Below are 20,613 nucleotides of genomic sequence, written 5' to 3' on the forward strand. Positions count from 1 at the left end.
CGGCGCGGCGACTTGACTCTTGAGCCGTGATAAACGGGGATCAAGATATTGAATGATCGAATGCGAATCACACGATCGCTAATTCGGATTGCGTGGCTTGTAAAATATGTGAAAATTTCAAAGATTTGTAACGCGTTAAATGTAACGTCTATGCTATTTTATCTCGTTACTTTTTAATATATATATATATCTAGAAAAAATATACCCATCGCTGAGAAATTTCTCCTAAAAGTGATCTCTCTTCGCTTCTTCGACTGTTACGTTCGATGCGGAAGGAGCTGCCACGACGAAAGTAACGATTGTTCATTCCAATTCCATCACGGCCGATCATAAATCCCAACATTGCGCCGCCTAGAGCGCGAGACTACGTCCGCTTGACTTTACCAGCGATAACCGATAGAGCCTCCCTATGCGGTGCCGATCCGCGAGTCACGGGTTACACGATGATTAATTACGATTACGCGGGTCACTTCGCGCACGATCATTCTTCTCGAGTCCGATGTATAACCTAGACCTACCTACCTACCGCGATCATACACCTAGGGTAAGGGCCGACAACATAGAATAGACTACTAATACGGAATAGGAGTTTATTTTTTCTTCAAGAAAATACGCTATTGCAACAGTGACAGTCGCTAAAAATTCTTACAGTTGTAAAACATGCTGCGCACAAAACGACGCACTATAAATAGCAAATTTTGTGCGACGACGGCTTTCTCCGGTTTACACGTACTTATTTATTTTAATTGCTTCTGAAGATATCACAGCATTGTCTTGAGCAGTTCCCACAAGTTCAAAGTAAATTCTTTAACGTGGCACATAGCCGACGTGGCCGGTATCGGGTCAGCATTGGCAGCAAATGAATTCGCCAATGTCGGCGTACATTGGTCATGTCGTCTGGAGGCAGCTTTATCCGACGTTGCGTCTACCTTCGGATAGCAACCAGCGACGTGACTTTGCGGAACTTGACCGTATCGTATCATAATCGCATCGAGGGAGAGAGTCGCCGGCGCGGATGTAACGGAGTGATCGTCTCGACTCTCTCTCCCTTTCCTCCGCCCCCGTCGAGTACGGGCGTGTGCACTGTGCTGCTTATTATCCGTGATATATTGCGCGTGCGGTTTCAATGGTCAGCCGCTCTCCCTGACGTCGGTATCAATTATCCCGGCGAATATTCACGGTGTTAATCTCGCGCGTGCGACTTGCCGCGAAACATCTCGCGTGAACTAAGTCGCGCGATTTGCGGCGCCAACGACCGGCCGTGCCCGATACGCCCTTTCGTCCTTTGATGATTTAACGCTTTCTACGTGTAACGACTGACTCTTTGCTGCTTTCGTAGGACGCACAGACCACCAGCGCCCTCGTTAGAATGCGCGTAGTCCGATGACGAATCGGATGAGTTCATTTTCTAGGTTGGCTCATAATTCGGATGCGACAGATATATACATGGAATATGGATTTGGAATTTTGTGTGTGTGTGTGTAATATTTTTTTATTAAATTAGCGTAGTAGCGTTTAGATAGGTAGTAGTGTTTAAATTTTCATGGATTTGCATTTTAGATTTCTCTGCGATACTCGTGATATTGTACAACCAATTTGCTTCCTTCTATTAGCGAGAGTACTAAAAAGATTAGTGAAAATGTAAATTTCTCCATGTGGAGTAATTCACAAGGACGCAACGCGTGTCACACATATACGCTTGGTCGAAGAACACAGCGGATATCCCACTCTTTTTCAACCATCATCCTTTTTCACCTCGTAATGCACTTTGGAACGCGTCAGGTCAACGATTTCTCGCCGGGATGGGCCAGTACGTAATGGATCGACATTAAGTCCTTCGTTTCTGCCGTGGATGTGTTTGTGGGCTAGGTAATCGTGGGGGTGCGAGTAACGGCGATCAATCAGATGACACCTGTTGCCCAACCTCCCTCGTTCGTTCGCCACCTTCACCAATTCGCAACAATTAGCAGCGATCCTTATCAAGGCTAGACTCTAGGGTGGCCAGGGTACCAACGATCCTAAACCGACGAGTTATCGCGCGTCGTTCCACACACACACACACACACACACATATGGAAATTTCGCACTTATAATATAACTTATCGTTTTTCGACAACGACAAGCTAATTAACCCGATATCACTTTCTTCGTTGCTTCGTGTCACGAAACACATATTTATACTATTAATTATCAATTAATTGAGCGCGATCCTCGAATTTCTACTGAAATTTCGAAAACTTCTATTACGAATACAAATAAGATATTAAAGAATATTTAAGTGTACAAAAAATTTTTCTATCGGAGAACGTTACAACATTCCATAACCTGATAATAAAAATATTACCGTGTTCGCTTGTATATAATCAGCGATGCGTTATTATTTTTTCCACGGTGAAACGCGAGAGGTATTTCGTGAATGATGAAAATCAGACGCGTGGCTTCCGCAAAGCCACAGCACGTAACGACTTCACTCGCGCGGCATAATGAACGTAATCGACGATCTAATAAATGCAACGGCACCGAGGAGAGATAGTCCTTTTGCTACAACAGGTGCAGATTATATCGTAATACAGATGGTGCGAACCGTTGCGACACGGTGTACTTCGTTCAGCGAACGCAGTCGAATGAGCGAGAGCTTTCGCGTTAAAATTCATTGCGCGCCCGGGCCTCGGCACTCTAATTAACGTAATCCTTTGCGAGCGCGCTCGTTATCGATGCATTGCTAAATATCAGCAGCCGGTTGGTAATTTTCTATGCCACTGGCAAGGGATGTGGCAATTCACTAAAGACTAATCGAATAGCTGCGCGGTTTTGCGCAAGTGGATCACACAAATGTTGCGTTATCATTTTCGTGATGTTATGCTCGAAACGTTGATACGCAGAAATCGCGAGTTAAGAAAAAGCGATTTTTCTGAGATAAGAGCGATTGGAGACATTTTGTTCATAATGCGGAACATTGATCCTCGAAGAAACTATCATTTTCGAAAAGAAACGAGAGAACTGTATCGATCGTGCGAAAACAAGGAGGGATAGTAAGGATAGTCTGAGTTAGAGAGATAGAGATAGAGAGAGTCTTTTATGGGCAAAGGTTGCCGAGAAAATAGAGAAGCGAGTGGATGAGAACGAAGTTCGTACGACGTAACCCCAACATTTTCCTGACGCTACAATGTTTCTCCCTTCGTGCTCGATTCTCCGCTCTTGTTCTTCTCTTTCCCTTTTCTTTGTCTCTTTCTCTCTTTCCCTCTCTTTCCCTACCTTTCCGGTACTTCATCTAATCATTGAGTGCGCCCTTTCTTCTGTGCTTTTCCCCCGTGGCGATTCTCGTTGCGATCTGCGGCGCGAGACGATGCGAGCTCGACGCTTTCCAACACAGATTTCACAACTTGCTTTACTTCTTCCATCTATATAATTAAGCTTCCATGCTTAAAGCTGATAAATTGCGAACAGTACCACTGACGTTACGAGAAAGAAAATGCCATTTGGTGCGTATCACAATATACAAAGTTCATCACGATCAACTTTTTACGACAACATTGCTGAAATCTATGTTTGTTTTTTTTTTTCTTTTGACAATTCAACATTCGCTGCAGTTGTTTTCGTTGCTTGAATCGCGACTGAAATCGCGTTGAACAGTTGTGCGTCGTAAAGTTAGCTAACCCGTTCGTATTTTGGCGCGAATTTGCGAGTTTGCCAATTGGGGGTTGCAAGTCTCTGTTACCGGAAAATCATGTGACGAGTTTGTTCGCGTTCGAGAGGAAGGAGAAGAAAGTCCCTCGATTCTTAATACGGCAGGCACGCTAGGAAGGGGATTTTCCGCGAATGGTACGAAACGACGTTCTCCTTCGTTCTCATGGTTACGATACCTAAGAGAAACCGGAGGTGGCGCTTCGGAGGAAGGCTTGGTAGAATTATGAGGGTAGAGCATGTCGGGGGTGCCACGTGGGAAGAAGCTATGCCTCCCCTGGTGCCGTCAGATCGTTCCCCAATGGCCACTCCTGAACTAAACTGCTCCGCTACCTACCCTGAAGTACCATCTCCCACTCTAAAGTCAAGCTTCCTCGCCGTTCGCTTTAAGTATGTGGATGTCGCAGCCGCATACCGCTTAAGTCTTGGGATTGCGTGTATTTAGAAATTTAAGAACAAGAATGAAACGATCGAATCATTTACTTGATTCATGAAACTGTCTTGTGTAAAACGCCAGAAAGAGAACACTAATGGAAAATTACACGAGAAAGAGTTATAGTTCCGTAGGTCGTACTTTTCTATATATGCGACGATAGTTTCCACTTTTCATTCTACTTTTCTTTTTGATAATTGTGTGAGCGAAAAAAAAGTGTGAAAAAAAGACGTATTTTTCAAATAACGAAACAATAGAGAAAGTGTAAATCATTGAAGTTATTCGAACGTGTCCGGCGCGACTTTACGTCTCGAATGCGTATAGTCGACAACGACACTGAATGGCTCTTTATTGGCCGGAATTTATTTCTAACAAATCGTTAACTGCGCGAATATAATGGACTCGTCCGAACGCGTACGAGTATTACACAAACTAGCTCTGATGATAGAAGTTTGTGCTCCACCGCCCCCGCGATCCCGTCACGGCTAGGAAAATCGTAGGCAGCTACCACGAGCGACGTCCCGAGAAAGCAGGAGATGAGTTCGGGTTCGTGCCACAGCTCTGGAACCACAAACTTTAATGTCGGCATTACTTTTATGCACGACTTTATGCCAAGTATCCCATCAAATATATGACCCGCACTCCCGCACGCTTTCCCCTAGGATGGAGAGAACACCCTTCTCCCTACTTACCCGAACCTGCTCCCCCCCTCCCTCCCCTCCCCAACCCCATCCCCGAACGTCCCGTACTCGCGGCCGCACGGCTAAATTATTGCGAATAAAACTTTATACTCAAATTACCTCTACGCCAACTTTATCGCATTTCGCCGACGCTGGAGCCGGCTAGATTCTCCTGCCGCCGTCGCTGTTACTACCACCAGTAGTGGCGGCGCGCGTTCTCCAACCTCCGACGTTTCTCTCTGTCGGGGGTTGGTGACTGGGCGGATTTAAATTCTCCTCTCACGGATCGAGATTAATTTCTTCGGATGTCGAGCACGGCCGTCCGCGCGGTCGTCGGTAGTTTAATCCTTTCAAGACGTTATTCAACTAGTTATGTTACGATAGAATAGGTTTCTACCGATGTTACCAAAGATCAATGATCTAACTACTAAGGAGAAGCATTCTGCATCGCCGACGGGCGTGTGGATCTTGATCATGGCGTGGGCGAAAAGACGCGATCGATGGTTGTCAATGAGCTCAGATCGCTCGTTAGCGGACACGTAGCACACGCTTAGTGGATGCCGCGTGAGGGGATTTCCGGATTGTGATGCGAGCGCAAACGATCTATAATTGTCAATTATCGTGGCGCTCGTTAGGCGTCGGCCGTTATTGATCGTTCAAAGTGCTTGATGGATCTTGTATTGATCGCGAAAGAATGTTTTATTAACGCAACGAGAGGAACGAAAAGAAGGAAAGAGAACATGTTTCATTTCTCACGGACTTGAATCTTCGCGTATCGATTATATGAAACGGTATAAAGGTGAGAGATTTATTTTACAAAAATTTTGTAACAATAATTAAGAGGCTCTTTTTTTATATAATGTTCAATGTAATTCTGTTTCTAGATCTTTTCAATTCAAATTTTACAAAGAGATTCCGCTCACGTTAAGCTCGCAGAATTCAGATAGCAGTTAAATCGTTCTCTCGTGGCATACTACTTTTGCGAATAGACGTTGCTACATTTCACCAACGTATCTGTTTTTACACGTCGTTTAACGCGATATTGCGCCGGTGTGGAAAATTTGAATTTATTTAATAGCCTGAGCAAAAATTTCCGTCGTCATCTTAATTTTTCACGAAGCCGAATTCGCGTATCCGCCATGATTCGTGAACTCGGAAACGTCTGGATAATAAAACGATATCAATTCGTCCTGGCACACTCGATGACAGATTCGAATGATTCTGGGTGCGCCCCGCACAGTTAAATGCGAATTAGGGTGCCTTGCGCGTTCTTGCGGTGTTAATGCGGAGCTTTAAAGTTATTACAGCCCATTATATGCCGCGACGGATTGCGAGAGATTTCAAGGGGCTTTCGAGGATTTAGCGGTCCCGGGGCAGATGCTCCGTCCATGGCCCACGAATAGCACCAGAACGGAACTCCTCTCTCGTTAACTCGAAGTCGAGAGAAGGATCGGGGGGGTGGCGAGCACCCGAAGAGTAGCGAGAGGGAGTAAGACGGAGCCAGAAGCAGCAAGCCAGAGTCACAGAACTGTTCCGCCGAGCTGTAGACACAATACGGGGTTCGCTCCACGGCTATTGTACGCCCTTCAGAGTCGCACAATGGCTGGAAAAGGTGTATCCTGATATTCTGTCACCTCTCCCTCGCTCTCGAAAGGAAGAGAAAGAGAGAGAGAGAGAGAGAGAGAGAGAGAGGAGGCTCTATAATGTACATTGAGCGGGAGCTACCTGGCGCTTCCACGCGATGCAATAAGGTGTGATTCTTAAACAAAAGCAACTCTCTCGCGCAATGTCAGAGTTCGCGAGATCTTCCATTCGTTTACCGCTGATACCTTCGAAACATACTGGTTTTGTTTTTGTCATAAAAATTCTACACTTTCAAATTAACTTTACCGTTACGGATACGTACGAAAGCATCTTCGGAAGACGTGCAAGATGCGATGTCGCGGCTTGAAAAAATATACATTTATAATATTTATTCTCCTATTACGTCTTATTCTCCGTCAGTCTTATTACACATTATATAGTTTATAATGAGACTCCACTTTTGAAGCGTCAAGTTGGATTAAAACGGTATACCGTAGCGCGCCATTTTGTATCACTCGGTGGCGCGTCTCAGTCATTTTGATGAAGTGTCCCCCCGTTGCTCGCGCGCGCGTTCAGGATGAGTATATTATTATATTTGGGGACGCGCAGGGTGCATTGTCAAACGGCAGCTGCCGACTCCGTGTACACAACTATATTAACTGCGGCTGTGCTGGCGTTCAGCGACACAATAATTTACGTGTATCCGTGCGTGCGCGCGTATACGTACAGAAAGTGCAGAGCGTGTTTGTGTTTGTTTGCGATGCCGCGCATCCCGACGACAAAAGCTACGCTCCCAACAATGATACTGGCGAGTCAACAGTCACCGACGATCCTCTCTAAGCACAATGTAACACGCGATTTATAATATATCGTTCCTGCACCGCGACACTTGGTTTTCCCCTCGAGATGATGATCATGGGAAGTCAAGAGGCTCCTGTATCCGCTATTATGCGCGCGGTGATCAGAAATGTTTATTCGTACGCCGAAACTATCTCTCACGTTTTACAGCAACGCGCTGTTTAATCTTAAACTTGATCCATCGATAAGGTTAACTGAGATTAATAATTACCAATCTCTGTGTATTATATTAATCACATATGCGAGAGCAATGCGAGAGAGATCGTGGCGTAGGTCGTGGGAAATGACATTGCGATTTCGCTTTACGATCGTTCAGTAGATCGATTACGATACGATAACGCACGTGGTCGAACCTCCATGTGATTATTACTCATCGGTGATGAGTAATTAATAGCGGAGTTTCGACGGTTCATTAACTTACCACAGTCGATCCAATGACCGAGTGGATATTAAATGCCCATTTTCCCCGAGTCATCGCGCGCTTAAATGGCAATCGCATTTTTCCACTCGCTGTGAAGTTGAATCGTGAAACTCGCGCCATTATGCAGATCCAACGTGATCGACGGGTCGTCCCTGAAGCCTCGGCTTCTGTCCGGTCGAGCAGTTTCGGCGCGCGGTACAATGCTCTCGAGCAACTTCGGTATTCCAGCTCTCGACCAGGAACAAAAGGGACGAAGCATTATGGGCTGGCAGAGTAGGCAACCATCCGGTTTCATTGCGGTTCCGTCTGTCCTCTGACGTTTCCACGGCAACCTGAATTTCGTGCGTCGCCGTCACCGTCGAGCCGCGCCGCTCTGCGCCGCTGTCGTCGTCGTCGACGTCCTCCTCATCGTCATCCTCGTTATCATCCTCGCCGTCCTTGTCCTTGTCATTTCGCCATCGTTGCCCTGTTACCATTCTCGTCAAGGTACAACCTCAAAGTCTCTCGTAGCGGCTCCCTCCATTCGCTGGCGGGGGATACGGAGAACCCGTAATTGTAACTTCATTTGGGGCTAATTTCGGCCGGAGGGTATGATGAAACGCGGTAATAATTGCGTTATCCAGACAAAGGACGGTTATGGATACGCGCCGCCGCCACTGCCGGCGTTTCCAACGTGGAGGCACCAACCCCCGGATCCTCCGCCCACCCCCGAGGGTGCTGCTGTGCCGGATAATGTAGGAGGGCCTCCTTCCCTTTCGCTCCCGCGCACCGCAAATATGGCTGCTTTAACGAAGTCCACGACCATGGTGCACCATATTGTTCTCCCTGCGGCCATGTGTGTGTCGCTATTCGCTTAAACACCGACATCCTATCGCTCTCTCCAGGAGAGAAATCTCTGATTTTTAACTCATCTTTGAAAGAAAGATCTTGATCTGTTATTTTCAAAAAAAAAAAAACATCCCATTATCCCTTTTAAAGAAACTAATCGAAAGATAAGATGGCATCGAATATTTTACTGCGTTCAAAACTCGTTTTAGATAAAACAGTGATCTTGGATCATGCAGTTTCGTTGATCGCGAGACTCTTATATTATTGAGATAAAACGTCACCGAGCGCCAATGCGGTATTTATCACAGAAATTAGTCACGTGCCAAAATGCGAAATGGTGAACCAATCTCTTCGGTAGATAAATTCAAGGCCCGAGATGACAAATGAGACGATTTGACGGCTTCCTGACGGAGGAGAAGAGTCCTCCCGCGGTGCTGCCAGTGGAATGGTAAATAAGCTCGTCGGGGGTAGGTAGAGCATTATTTATGGGGATGTAATTTAATAACCGAAAGATGAACAGGGAGATATACCGGTGATGCCGGCCGGAAAGCCGAAAGTGGCATGAAAGTAACTGCCATCCCATTGGCTGTCCCTCCGTATCTTTCTGTGTCCTCCAGGAGAGCAGCCAGCCATATGGCCCGGGCTGCTCCTGCGCTGCCACCTCGGGAGATTTCGGGGGTGCGAAATGATATGGAAGTAATGGAGAGCGAAGCGGAGCCGGTTGCGCCTCGACGGGAGATTGAGTCGCGCGATAGAAATGGAGCGACGCTGCCGCGCACCGGCGCGAGAGAGCGATGACAGATTGATACAATTCCGACGAGATTCGACGCGACAGATTTCCTGCCAACTGTTGTCGTCGCGCTGGTCATTACGTCGAATTAAAGCTATGGTGAAAATGTGATCGATTGTGCGGCCATCATCTCCAAGATCGCTTACATCTTTTTTATATTTATCCTTCTATTTTGAATGGGCTTCACAGGATTTTAATCTGCCGAATAATTTGTCACTTATGAAAGGTTGAAAAGTAGAAACTAACGTAAGATCGGTCACCGCGTGAAAAATTAACATTTGAAGGAGAATCCGTGGATTTTCATCGCATAGAGAAGCTTCAAACTCGACTTTTAATTCCAACAATTGTTTGACTCTGGTATTCCGCGGGCGGAGGATTCTCGACCGGAACAACAGGAAGTCAAGGGAGCGGCGACTTCTTCCTTTGGCCCTGATATCGACTCTGTCGTAACTTGCGGCTTCGAAGGCGAATGCGAGAGGCACGCGAGAGCGTGACGTCGGGGGCTGCGTCGAGGAAACGAGAAGAAGGAGGCTGTGAACCCGGCGTAAAGCTCTCGGGCGAACCTCGCTCCTTATCGATCTGCTCCTGAGACTCCTCCGACTAAGGAGAGAGAGAGAGAGAGATCGACACCAAGAAAGCGAGAGGGAGAGAGAGAGAGAGAATAGTTTGAGAGAGGGGTGGTGAGCCTTTGCGGGTTTGTATACGTGTAAGATAGACTTCGGTAGAGAGCCGCCTACTCGACCGTGACTCCGCAGCCGAAGCCGAGCCTATCAATATTTCCTCCCGAAATTCACCGTAGCTCCTTCGGCAATCCTTCTCTCTTTATATGCCTTTTTTTTTAGACACTCCCAATTTCATCTTCATCTTTCTCGATGTCATATCCTCGCGATAGACGCATTCGCTTTTTCGATCGCGACATTTATGCATTTAGTATTAAAAAGTTTTGTCATCTTCTTTTTAATTAGCGTACGCATTTACGTTGAACGATTAATACTCTTTTCAACTTGCTAAATGTATTAAATAAATTGACAACATGAAATTCCTTTCACTAGAAAAAGGAAAGCGATCTTCGTAAGAACCACGCAAAGGAAACGTTCTTTTTCTAATCACGACGGACATTCCGCGTTTCATAAAGAGCGCGCAACGAGAACAATGGGAAGAAGTCGCTACGTCGGCGTCTTTAGCGAATAAAGAAGAGGCTCGGAACTGTTAGCGTCCAATCTTCTATCCGTTTTTCGCCTATTTTTCCGCTCTCCTCAATCCTGTCTCATACACGGGATATATAACTGTTATTTTTCGCGAAAGCCACTCCATTATTTCGCTCTTCTGGTCCGCCTTTTTTTACCTCGCACGACTCCCATGCTGTTTCTCTACTCTCGCTCCTTCTCTTTCTACCCCGTGTTCATGAACTCGGTCTCATTTCGAAGTGCTCCGGCAAAGCAAGACAATACATTATATTAGCTGTATCATTATTTCTCCACCCCGAAGCTAGAAAAAGCAGGACACGCTCATAATGGGAGAAATCCCGGTACACTACGCGCTTCGGTCGCTGATGCACCCAGTTCCTGTTTCTTCGCGGCGAAATCCCATTTGATATCGAGACCTTTCTCTCTTTGCACTCTTTTCTTTAAACTAACTTCCAGCTGCACCAAAGGTTCGTCGATGAAAGCACGATACAATCGATTTCAACATTTTCTTTATTATTTCCTATTCTTCTCTATCTCCAATTCCCCTTTGTTTTACCAATTGTCCAAGAGTCACGGTATTCGTTCACGAAGCCTGTACGAGATAAAGTCGTAAAATGTCAATCTCTGCGTCGTCATGCCGTTTTGACGATCTTACTTTCCCCTATCGAAACTGTATCGTCATCCCAAGGAATTTCATATCTGTCTGTATCGGACTGAAATTATATTCGCTACGACACTTTACGGAATAACAGCAGTTGAAGTTGTTGTTCTTCTTGTTATCGATCGTCAAACAATTAGCCTGCGGGAGTACATATCGAGTGCGTGGGCATTTTCTAAAGGGACGAGCGCGCGTTTCTATCCGTTACTCGTCGTGCGGAAATGCATTTACTCGTACCGAATGGATAGGACGAGAGGTTGCGGGTTCGATGTACGTGAGTGGGTGATGGTACGTTGGATAGGTGCATGTAGATAGTGAGGTAGGTAGGTAGGTAGGTAGGTAGGTAGGTAGGTAGGTAGGTAGGTAGGTAAGTATCCGCGGAGTAAGTTTTTCCAGGCGATCTGCTTTCCGGATTCAGATCAATACCCGCCATCTGGGCCTCGAGTCGGGGGATACGGACAAGGAGGAAAAGGAGTCAGTCGCGGTGGCGAGAAGGAGATCGTCAGGCCAAAGAGAGAAAGCGAGAGGGAGGAGGGAGCGAGGAGTTCGAAGGAGGCGAGAGCGTGTGCCGGAGGTGGAGCCGGAGGTGGAGGAGTCACTCGAGCAACAAGCCACCGCCGCACCCTCGACTGCAATCCTAGACACATCGAAAACCTCGGCCAGAAAGTAATTCCTGTACCTACACACACCCACGTTTCACGCTACCGTGACCGCGCGACGCGAATAGTGGAAGAATGAAAATATGTGCGAGGTAACTCTTACGATCGCAAAGTAAGCTTGACGAAACACCAGGGAATGTGACGGAGAGACGTTAATTGCTTTCTATTTGGGTAACCACTGTTATGCGAGTTTATTAAAACTTTCTCTCGTGGCGTAACAATTACCTTATAGCGTATTACTTGCCGTATAACTTGAGCTCTATCGTATGAAGAAAATCATCAAAAAAAAAGAGAGAAAGAGAGAAAGGAAAAATTGAAGATCGCCGTTTCACGACTGAATTGAAAGAAACGAATTTTTACAACGATTAAGATTCTCGGAAGAGAGTAATCTGGCCGTAACGTAATTGTGGCCGGATTGATCTCTTGCGCGCGACCGCGACGTGGAATTTAAATAAGCGTCCGCGCGTAGCACTTACATCGTTACGCGGGCGCTAACTCATTTGCGTGCGTTTCCATTAGCGGCTGCGGGCCCGCAGAAATCGCGTTAGTGAATTTCACTTGCCGGCAATTCGATTCGCATTACGCTCTATTTCATTATCGACTGCGTACGCGCGAAAAAGATGAATCGGAGAGAGAGAGAGATGTAGTCTGGCCCTTGTAAAACCAAGTGGGAGATAAGGTCTTAAGTAGTGACTGATTAAATCTCGGGACATATGCGAGCCGATCAATGGTACCCCAGTGTCTTCTTCTCTCTGTCCCTTTCCGTCCCACCTACCCTACCCACGCACCTTCCTTTTCCCGCTGCGTACCCTTGTACGCTTTTCAGTTGGCCGAAAGGGGATCGAGTCGTTCAGTTTGTGCGGTGCTGATACGCTGTAATGCTGTCCCGCGGGAACTCACTCCCCCTCGCTCTCGTAAGGGTGACCCTACATCCTAGGGTACTCGTGTTTCGTTGGCCCGCCGCCGCCGCATCGTCGGGCGGCGCAAAAACACTTGAATTAATCGGCCCGGTCCCGAAGGAACCTGCGAAAGGTCAATAGGATCGGGGTGACGGGCCGGGTGCGCGTACTTATCTCGATGCACATGCGAGGGTGCACGCAAACTCGGAGCTGATCGCGACGCTCCTATCGCCAGTGATCTGTCGAAGCATATGTCGCGATTCCTCGGCACCTAATCACCGAAAACGACGTAATCTATCGGTCCCCCTCCCCCCGGTAATTAACCGAGGTGAAGTAACGCTTCTCGGTAATCTTTGAATCGTAAAAATTGTCGACGGAATGTTACGACACCCCCACGACTCACCGATTGATGGAAGAGACGGATGGCACGTTGTCCTGCGAGCAAATGCCTTCGGCCAGCAATCTGTCCCTGATCTCCCACGCGAACATCGTCGGATTGTCCCTCTTGTAATTAGCAATCGCGTCGACGACCGGTGGCGTTGCTACTTTCGGCTTGGAGCCTCCTATGACACCAGCCTTGAAACTGCCGGTCTCATAATACCTGCGAAATAAAATTCACGTAACGTTACAATTTCATCTTGAAACAATCGCAATATAGGCGGAAGGAAGGAAGGAAGGAGGAAACCTTTCGATCGGTCTTAAATTGCACTTGAAAGCGCGGTGCCGACAAGAGATCGGTCGCCAAAGTTCGCAGTGTTTGTCTCTTTCTTTCTTTCTTTCTTTCTCTCTCCATCACGCGGAACATGGGCGGTCGAGAGGGGAAAAAGAGAGAGGAACGAACGTTTTTCCCGCGGTGGGCGGCCAACGTCGGAATAACGAATCGCCGTCCAGCGGCGCGTCAACGACCGGCTGTTTTAAAACAAACGGCTTCTGGCCTCCCGCTGTTGCTTCCCTCTCTCTGCTCTTTGAATCTCTCTTCGTCTCTCTTGTTCTCTCGTTCTTCGTTCCTCTTCTCCCAGGCCTCCCACCGACCCGGGGTGCGTATATATGCGCGCGAGATGGGCAATCGCGATTGGCCCGCCGTGAACGCGCCCTTTGTGCCTAATTAGTTAAATAATATCTTCGCTCGTGCTTAAATTCAATTACGTCGGATAGCCCGCAATAATGGTTCGCTTGTGGGCCGCCTTGATGGATGTGGGTCCGCCGTCGACGTCGACGTCGGCGTCGGCGTCGGCGTCGACTCATACCGACTGAATATCTGGCCAATTTTGCGTACATGCGTGCGCGCGCGCGCGCGCGCGTGTATTGCGGAACATGAACACGCTTCAGTATTAGACCTTCGCGTTTTTCGGTGAAAAATATTTGCGCGAATAAAAGCGTCGTAACAGGTTTTTTGCGTTGCATGTCACAGGAAAAATGGGTTTCGGATTGTTGAGCCGAATTATAGTCCTTTGCGACAACCTGATCTTTTATACGAATTTTGATTGTGCAGAGGGATGAAAGTTTTAAATTAAAGTTGTAACATGCTTTTATTATCATGTAAAATGAACGGCATCACTCTTTAGAAATGATTTTATTATTTTTGAATAATTTCCTATTGGCCAGATTACATTGATTTATCGCTATTACTATTTTATTATATCGTCGGAGTAAAACGCTCGACGGTAGAATCCATAGCTGAAAGCATTACGCGATCGGATAACCTTGAACAGACCTGGATATCGCCATCCCCACGAAATTATTGCGATCATATCTGGTGTAAAGCCCTATTTCGGGCCCACATGGCAATGCTCACCCGTTAATATTTCGTTCCCCTTTGTTCCGCCTCCACCGTGAAATGGCCATTAGATCGCGCGATTTTTCAAATTGCCTCGCCGTCACCGACGTGCGCGTACTCACCCTTGCTGTATTAATTCAGATTTAAATGGATTCGAAACAGTCTTGCGCGAAATCGAAAATGCCACCTCCGTGAAAAAATGGCATTATTTACGCCTATCGTTACGAGGTTACGATATCACGTGCTGATTTTTATATTGACGCGAGGCGCGCGCCGTTGGCGATAGAACAGTTTACTCTAGTTGGAGTTTCAAATTTAAATTATTCAATCATTAATCGAATTATACAAGTTAATAAGATGTACAATCTCGACGTACACGAACGAGAGGAGGCGTATCGTTCGCGCGCTAGTAAAAGACGTTTCGAGCGACACAACATTTCATATAGTCCGCAGAATCCGTGGCGTATCTGGAATACAGAAGCGGGGACTCACAAGCGTGACACAAAGGACAACAAGACGACGATTCCTCTGTCCTCCTCCTCCTCCTTCGAACGTAACCCTAAAGTAGAGGAGCACTTTGTGCCTCTCTGACGCGACAGTCAGAAAAGGTTTTCCGGGCAAACGGGAGAGACGACGACTCGATTTCGTGGGGTCACCGACATCGGACTTTTCAACGCCGTCCTCGTCAACGATTTTACGAACCCTCCTTCGCCTAGAGTCGAAAAAAAGTATTGGCGAGTATCCGGTTTCGCTAAGATTCGGCGAACGGTGCGCGGCGTGCAGTGCGGCGCGCGTTCTATTCAGCGACGCGTGACTGCGTAAACCGTGCGTCACGTCGGTGTTAACGATGTCGCGTCGGTGTGTCGTCGACAGGCCCTACGTTTTCGCTGTACTTTCGAGCCGTAAAGTCACATCCGTACACATCACGCGGAAGAACTATGTATTTAGCTGGAGCAAGCGCCAAGTCCTGCACTGGCTACGTTTAAATTTAGCAGCGCACGGAACTCGAAAACCGCGAATAGCGTTATCGGGTTGCTGTTGTATTACGGGTTGCTCTTCGGTGACCCCGCGACGCAACTTCCGGATGTGTGTACCGCTGAGGTTCGAGATTTAAACAGTCCGATATTTGATCTCTCTTATATTTTGACGCGCGAATGAAATTCGACCGATGGATCTCGCGCGGCGACGTTTGCATCGTTAATGACGAAATCTCGTTTCTCCGACTCGATTCTCGCTCGAAAAAGGGGTCCGCACCGAAGAAAGGAAGAGGAAATGGTAACTTTAGTCGTGGCAGTAAATAATCCAGTCGGCCTTTATTATGCGGGATTCATGAAAGAGCGCGTATATGACAATGATATTCGGTCGGGGGACGCGAATGATGTTCGGACCATCAAAGCGGCACGAGGCCACCCGTTATATTGCGGAGCGGGGATCTGGAGGGTGGAAAAAACATGGAAACCGCATATCGTCGAGCACCCCCGCGTCGCGAGGGTATGAGGACTGGTTCCTTCCTTCCGGAGCCTCGTCGTCGTCGTCGTCTCTCCGTTCATCCCTCGCATTCGTTCGTTTCGCGATTCTAACAGCGTCTTTAATTAAATTGCTTCGGAAAGAGCGCTTCTCTCTTTCTCCCGTTTTTTGCCTCCTCATCTTCTCTCTCTCTTTCTCTTTCTATCCGCGATTCGAACGACCTTGGCCACTTGGCGGCGCGGAAATTGCGGCGTGGCATTTGGCAAGACGAACTTGATTCTCTCATAAATCACTTGCCCTTCGGCGACGTTGTTGTTTGCTCGTTATCCGCTCTCCGAACTTGGCAAAATGCGATTTTCAGAGACAATTGTACATTTCTGATACGTTGCGATGAATTTGGCTCGCGGTATACACGTACACCGTTCAAATAAATTAAGTATTTCACTTTTAATCTTTACGCGAGATTCGAATGTCCCCCCCCCTCCCCCTTCCCCCTTAAGATTCGCGTATTTAAAGATTAACGATTTCGCCCATCTTGCACGTCGCCGTTGGAACGAGGTATTCGGCGGGAGGCTACGGTTGTAACGGATACGGAAAGAGTACGGCACTCACCTCGACAGTATCTTGGATACACAGCCATGAGATACCCTGAGTTGTCTCGAAATGTCGCACGGTCGGACGCCGCTGTGCGCGAGCTCGACGATCCTCTGCCTGACTACATCCGGTAGGGGCCTTCCGTTCACAAAGACGCCACCGAGTTGGTTGACTCCGCCATGACCTGGAAAAATGAAGATCGATAACGCATTAGTCGACTAAGACCTAACCCTTTGAGCTCGATAATAAATTCCGTTATCATAACGCCGATATTAAGAGAAATACACCATATTGGTGTTGTGTAGCGAGGAAAAGAAAACGCAAGCCGTCGTTCGCGTCATTTCGGTTTTTTAAAAACCGTGATAGTATACCGATCACGGATTCCAAAGGTTAATGTATCGGCCATGAACGATTCGCCGTGAAATCATGGTGTTAAACGCGATTTGCGTGTGAATCAGGTTTCACGCGCGTGCTAGATCCTCGATCATTTAAGGAAAGCTGGTAGAACGGCAATGTTAATCTTCTCTCGAGCGCTCTATCGTCACAGAATTATTCCACTTGGCAGATTTCGTGAAAGAATGTCGTACCGTTCGTCGACGAGACTTTCCGTCGAAAGAATGGCTCGTCTCTCACGCTTTAGTACTTTTAACCTAAGGACTTATTACACATTTATCTTTATATTTGACATATTACATGTACGTACAGATCTACGATATTTGATTTAGTCGTAGTGATGTAACGAAACGTGCGACAATAGATAAAACGCATTTCGAAAACGGAACGCGAACTTTAATTCTGCCTATTATTTTCATAGCATTGGGAAATGTTCCAGGATCAATGTTGCAAGAATATTCATTATTATTAGTTTTATATCCCGCTGGGGCCCGCTCTCGTGTCTGTTCTGTGAAACGCAGGCTTCATTTTCGCGCGTTAAAGCTGCCTAATGCGATAAGTTAGAGCTAATATCGTAATGGAGGGTTCTGCGCGTCGCGACATATGTCTCCCTGTTCGTGCCAGTGCACCGATGATTCGATGATCATCGTTGTTTTCGTTGAACCCTCGGCGACAGTGAGTCAAGTTGGCCGCTGTCACTTACAGCGGACTGGCCGAATATTCTTGCCTGTTTCGATAAGTCTCATCGGGACGTGCGCAAGTAATAAATCTGATAGTTATTGTGATTTATAATATATTGCATTTTTAAGCCTTCCGATTACAATTATGATCTAATTGTGATTTCGATCGACGTCTCTCTCGTTCGTTATAAAAGTGATTCGAAAGAATGAATTAAACGCGCGACAACAAGTCATCGCCATCGATATCGCGAGCGCGGACGCGCGCGCGTTTGCATTTCCATCCGAGGGGTTTCGTAATTACGGTAACACCGCGATCTATGAGGCGTGAACCACGACGTTTTTTTGCCGTTTGATCGTATATCGTATCGCTCACTCGATGATCTCGCCGTCGCACGAAGACAATGAGGTCTCTGCGATCATTACTGGAAACGATACGCGCTTTCCGGTCGCAAATCAATTCGCTCTCGCGTTTATGGTCGCATCCCCGCGGCGCGGCCGGTAGTCAGGGGGATAGTCGTTGGGATCATGGTGGCATTGCCAGCGCGAAAGCACCATGACTACCCTACACGCACACACGCCGTCACGCCTGCTGACCACAGCTATACGAGGGCTCTGGGTCCGGCGGCCTGGACCACCCCCGAATCGACTAGCTGCCGCTACTGCTATTGCTACTGCTGTACGGATTTTGCTGCCGTCGCTGGAACTGGCCACCATATTACCGGAGCTTATTGCCGCCGCTCCGTACCGTCCCGAGCTTTTGGGATACGTCGAATCGGGAAATGCAGCGTCTCGTTCTACGTAATTGCGTTTTCCTTATATTGTCTCTACCTTGCGAGACTTTTTCTTTATTTTTCGGGAATATAGTAAACAAATGTGGAATTAATTACAAGTTACTGTAGCAACGAGAAAAACGAAAACGAGCTTTCGATTTTGACCAGAGCCCGCGGAAGATCGACGATGCGTGTTATCTTTGGCTTTATTTGCTTCGATGAGTATCAATAGAAATCTTTTACTCGATGAAGCGTATAAGATGCGCTCGCGATCGTCGATCAATGATTCGCACGCAATTTCGTTGAACTATATCCAAGTTCGCGATTCCATAAAATTAGGTTTACGATTTTATCATCGTTTCAATTGACAGTCGGAGAGAGAAAGCCAACAGTGTTTCCTAATCAATCCTAAGCAATTCGAACCGCCGCCGATATAAAAATGTCGATATAAAAACGTCGATGCAAAATAAGATGACTTGGCTGTGCGCCGAGCTGCTGCGGACTACTTCCGGACAAATGCGATCCCCATCGTCCGAGTCTCGCCATTACATTTTCATTACAGATATGTCCATGTCTCAACGAATGATGCTGCGCTAATGATATCTTTGAGATTTTATCACAGTCTGAATTGCGATGGTTCAATCCCGCTTATCTCTTAGCTTTCAAAATCAATTTCTTTAAAGAAGTAATATTCATGACGATAAAAAAAAAAACATTCTCGCGCGTTCTTAAATAAATGGATTTATTCAAGACGCATTGATGATAATTTTATAACTTATCAATTTTACAAAATACGTAGACTAACTCCTTTGGAACCAAATATATCCGTATTAAGAGAATCTGAACTTTGTACACGATGGAAAATTTTGATTGCACATATGGAAGAAAATTTATACAGTCTCTGTTCCACTTTTGTGTGTTAGCGGAATGGAGGACCGGTCCAGGAGAGCCCCAGAGCCAATAAAATGAGCCCTGGTGATACACGATCGGCGGCTCGGTACGTGTGTATATATTGGAAGCCAAGAACTTTGATATAGATTCCCACATAGTCACTCGATATTTCTCCAGCATCGCGCTGCTTTGTTCCCGTATTACATTACGCCTCGACGTTATGTATTGCCGGCACGCCTGAATACGACGGACTTTATTACCTGTTGGCTAGAAAAATACGCGCAGAAATGTAATTTATCGGCGTAGCCTATGCTACCTTTAGAATTTCGCTATTGTCAGAGTAGTTACGTCGCAATTGAAAAGCGCATTAATATCTTACATCGTTGATTACGAAAATTCGATTAGATTTTCCTCTTGATGTGCTACGTAATAAAAAAAATAACACAATCATACGAGATAATATATTATGATGAATAAAAATTGTATTCTAAATTTCTGGAGCTGTGAAAAAATACGGTTCGTTACAGATGATTTTACAGCACATGGCCGATCAGCGATTGCCGTCGTTCCTGTTAATGTTGCATATTTATTAGCGTTCCATTAGATTTAACGGACCAACTGCGTGCTCATAAACGGAACGTACGGTGATTTTGATTGCGGCAACTTTAAAGTAACGCTCAAACTCGTCTAATACGGTCGAACTGCTAATTGAATGGAAAAGCTTACGGATCGGCAAACTCGCTATTTTCACATAATACTCTAGACAAATTTATGCAAAAAAATCACTTGTTTATAATAATCATTTTGATCGATAATTCTTGACGAAGAGAGAGAAAATTGTAGAAACTGTCGGATGCGCGACAGTTTTTTTTTTTTTTTTACAAATTCAAGGGAAAGGAGAGTTTCGAGGTCTTTACGAATAGCTCCTACGCAGATCGGTCGACTGCAATGATTGCGGTTTAGTTTTTCGTCGGTACCGGTACCGCTACGGCTCAGTTAGCGATCGAAGGCCACAATGGATTTCTTGTTTTCGCACTCTCATTTATCCATCGATACCGCGGATTCGCGACTCTTTTCCTATTCTCTCATCTTGTTTGCTCTATTTATCGATGCTCCGTCGGCGAACTCCAAGAGAAATCGTGTGATCCCGAGAGAGAATCGTTTTGCACACGTCACGTTTCGCGCTTCTTCTCGCATTAGTTATCGACATCCGCTGACAATTGCATCTACATCGAACTTATGTCGACATCGCAAATCCGAGTCGCGCTAGAAGAAATATAAAATGTATAAAGAATAGGCGCGGTAAACTGAAAGCAACGGAAAAACTCTTCGTATGTAGAAAAAGTTTCCGATTGCAAGG

General features: G+C 46.5%; 1 protein-coding gene across 9 annotated transcripts in view; it reads right to left on the minus strand.

Moving 5' to 3' along the window:
* Positions 1–20,613, minus strand: part of LOC105198494 (paired box protein Pax-8) — a 165,996-nt gene that overhangs the window by 13,076 nt on the left and 132,307 nt on the right. For all 9 annotated transcript variants that reach the window (XM_039455721.1, XM_039455723.1, XM_039455722.1 and 6 more), the window contains 2 exons: positions 16,538–16,703; positions 13,085–13,282 (listed from right to left, as the gene is read on the minus strand). In XM_039455721.1, the coding sequence (XP_039311655.1) occupies positions 13,085–13,282; positions 16,538–16,703 (364 nt within the window). The remainder of the gene's footprint in view (positions 1–13,084; positions 13,283–16,537; positions 16,704–20,613) is intronic.

This window comes from Solenopsis invicta, chromosome 12 (genome assembly GCF_016802725.1).
Source record: "Solenopsis invicta isolate M01_SB chromosome 12, UNIL_Sinv_3.0, whole genome shotgun sequence".
NCBI lineage: Eukaryota > Metazoa > Arthropoda > Insecta > Hymenoptera > Formicidae > Solenopsis > Solenopsis invicta.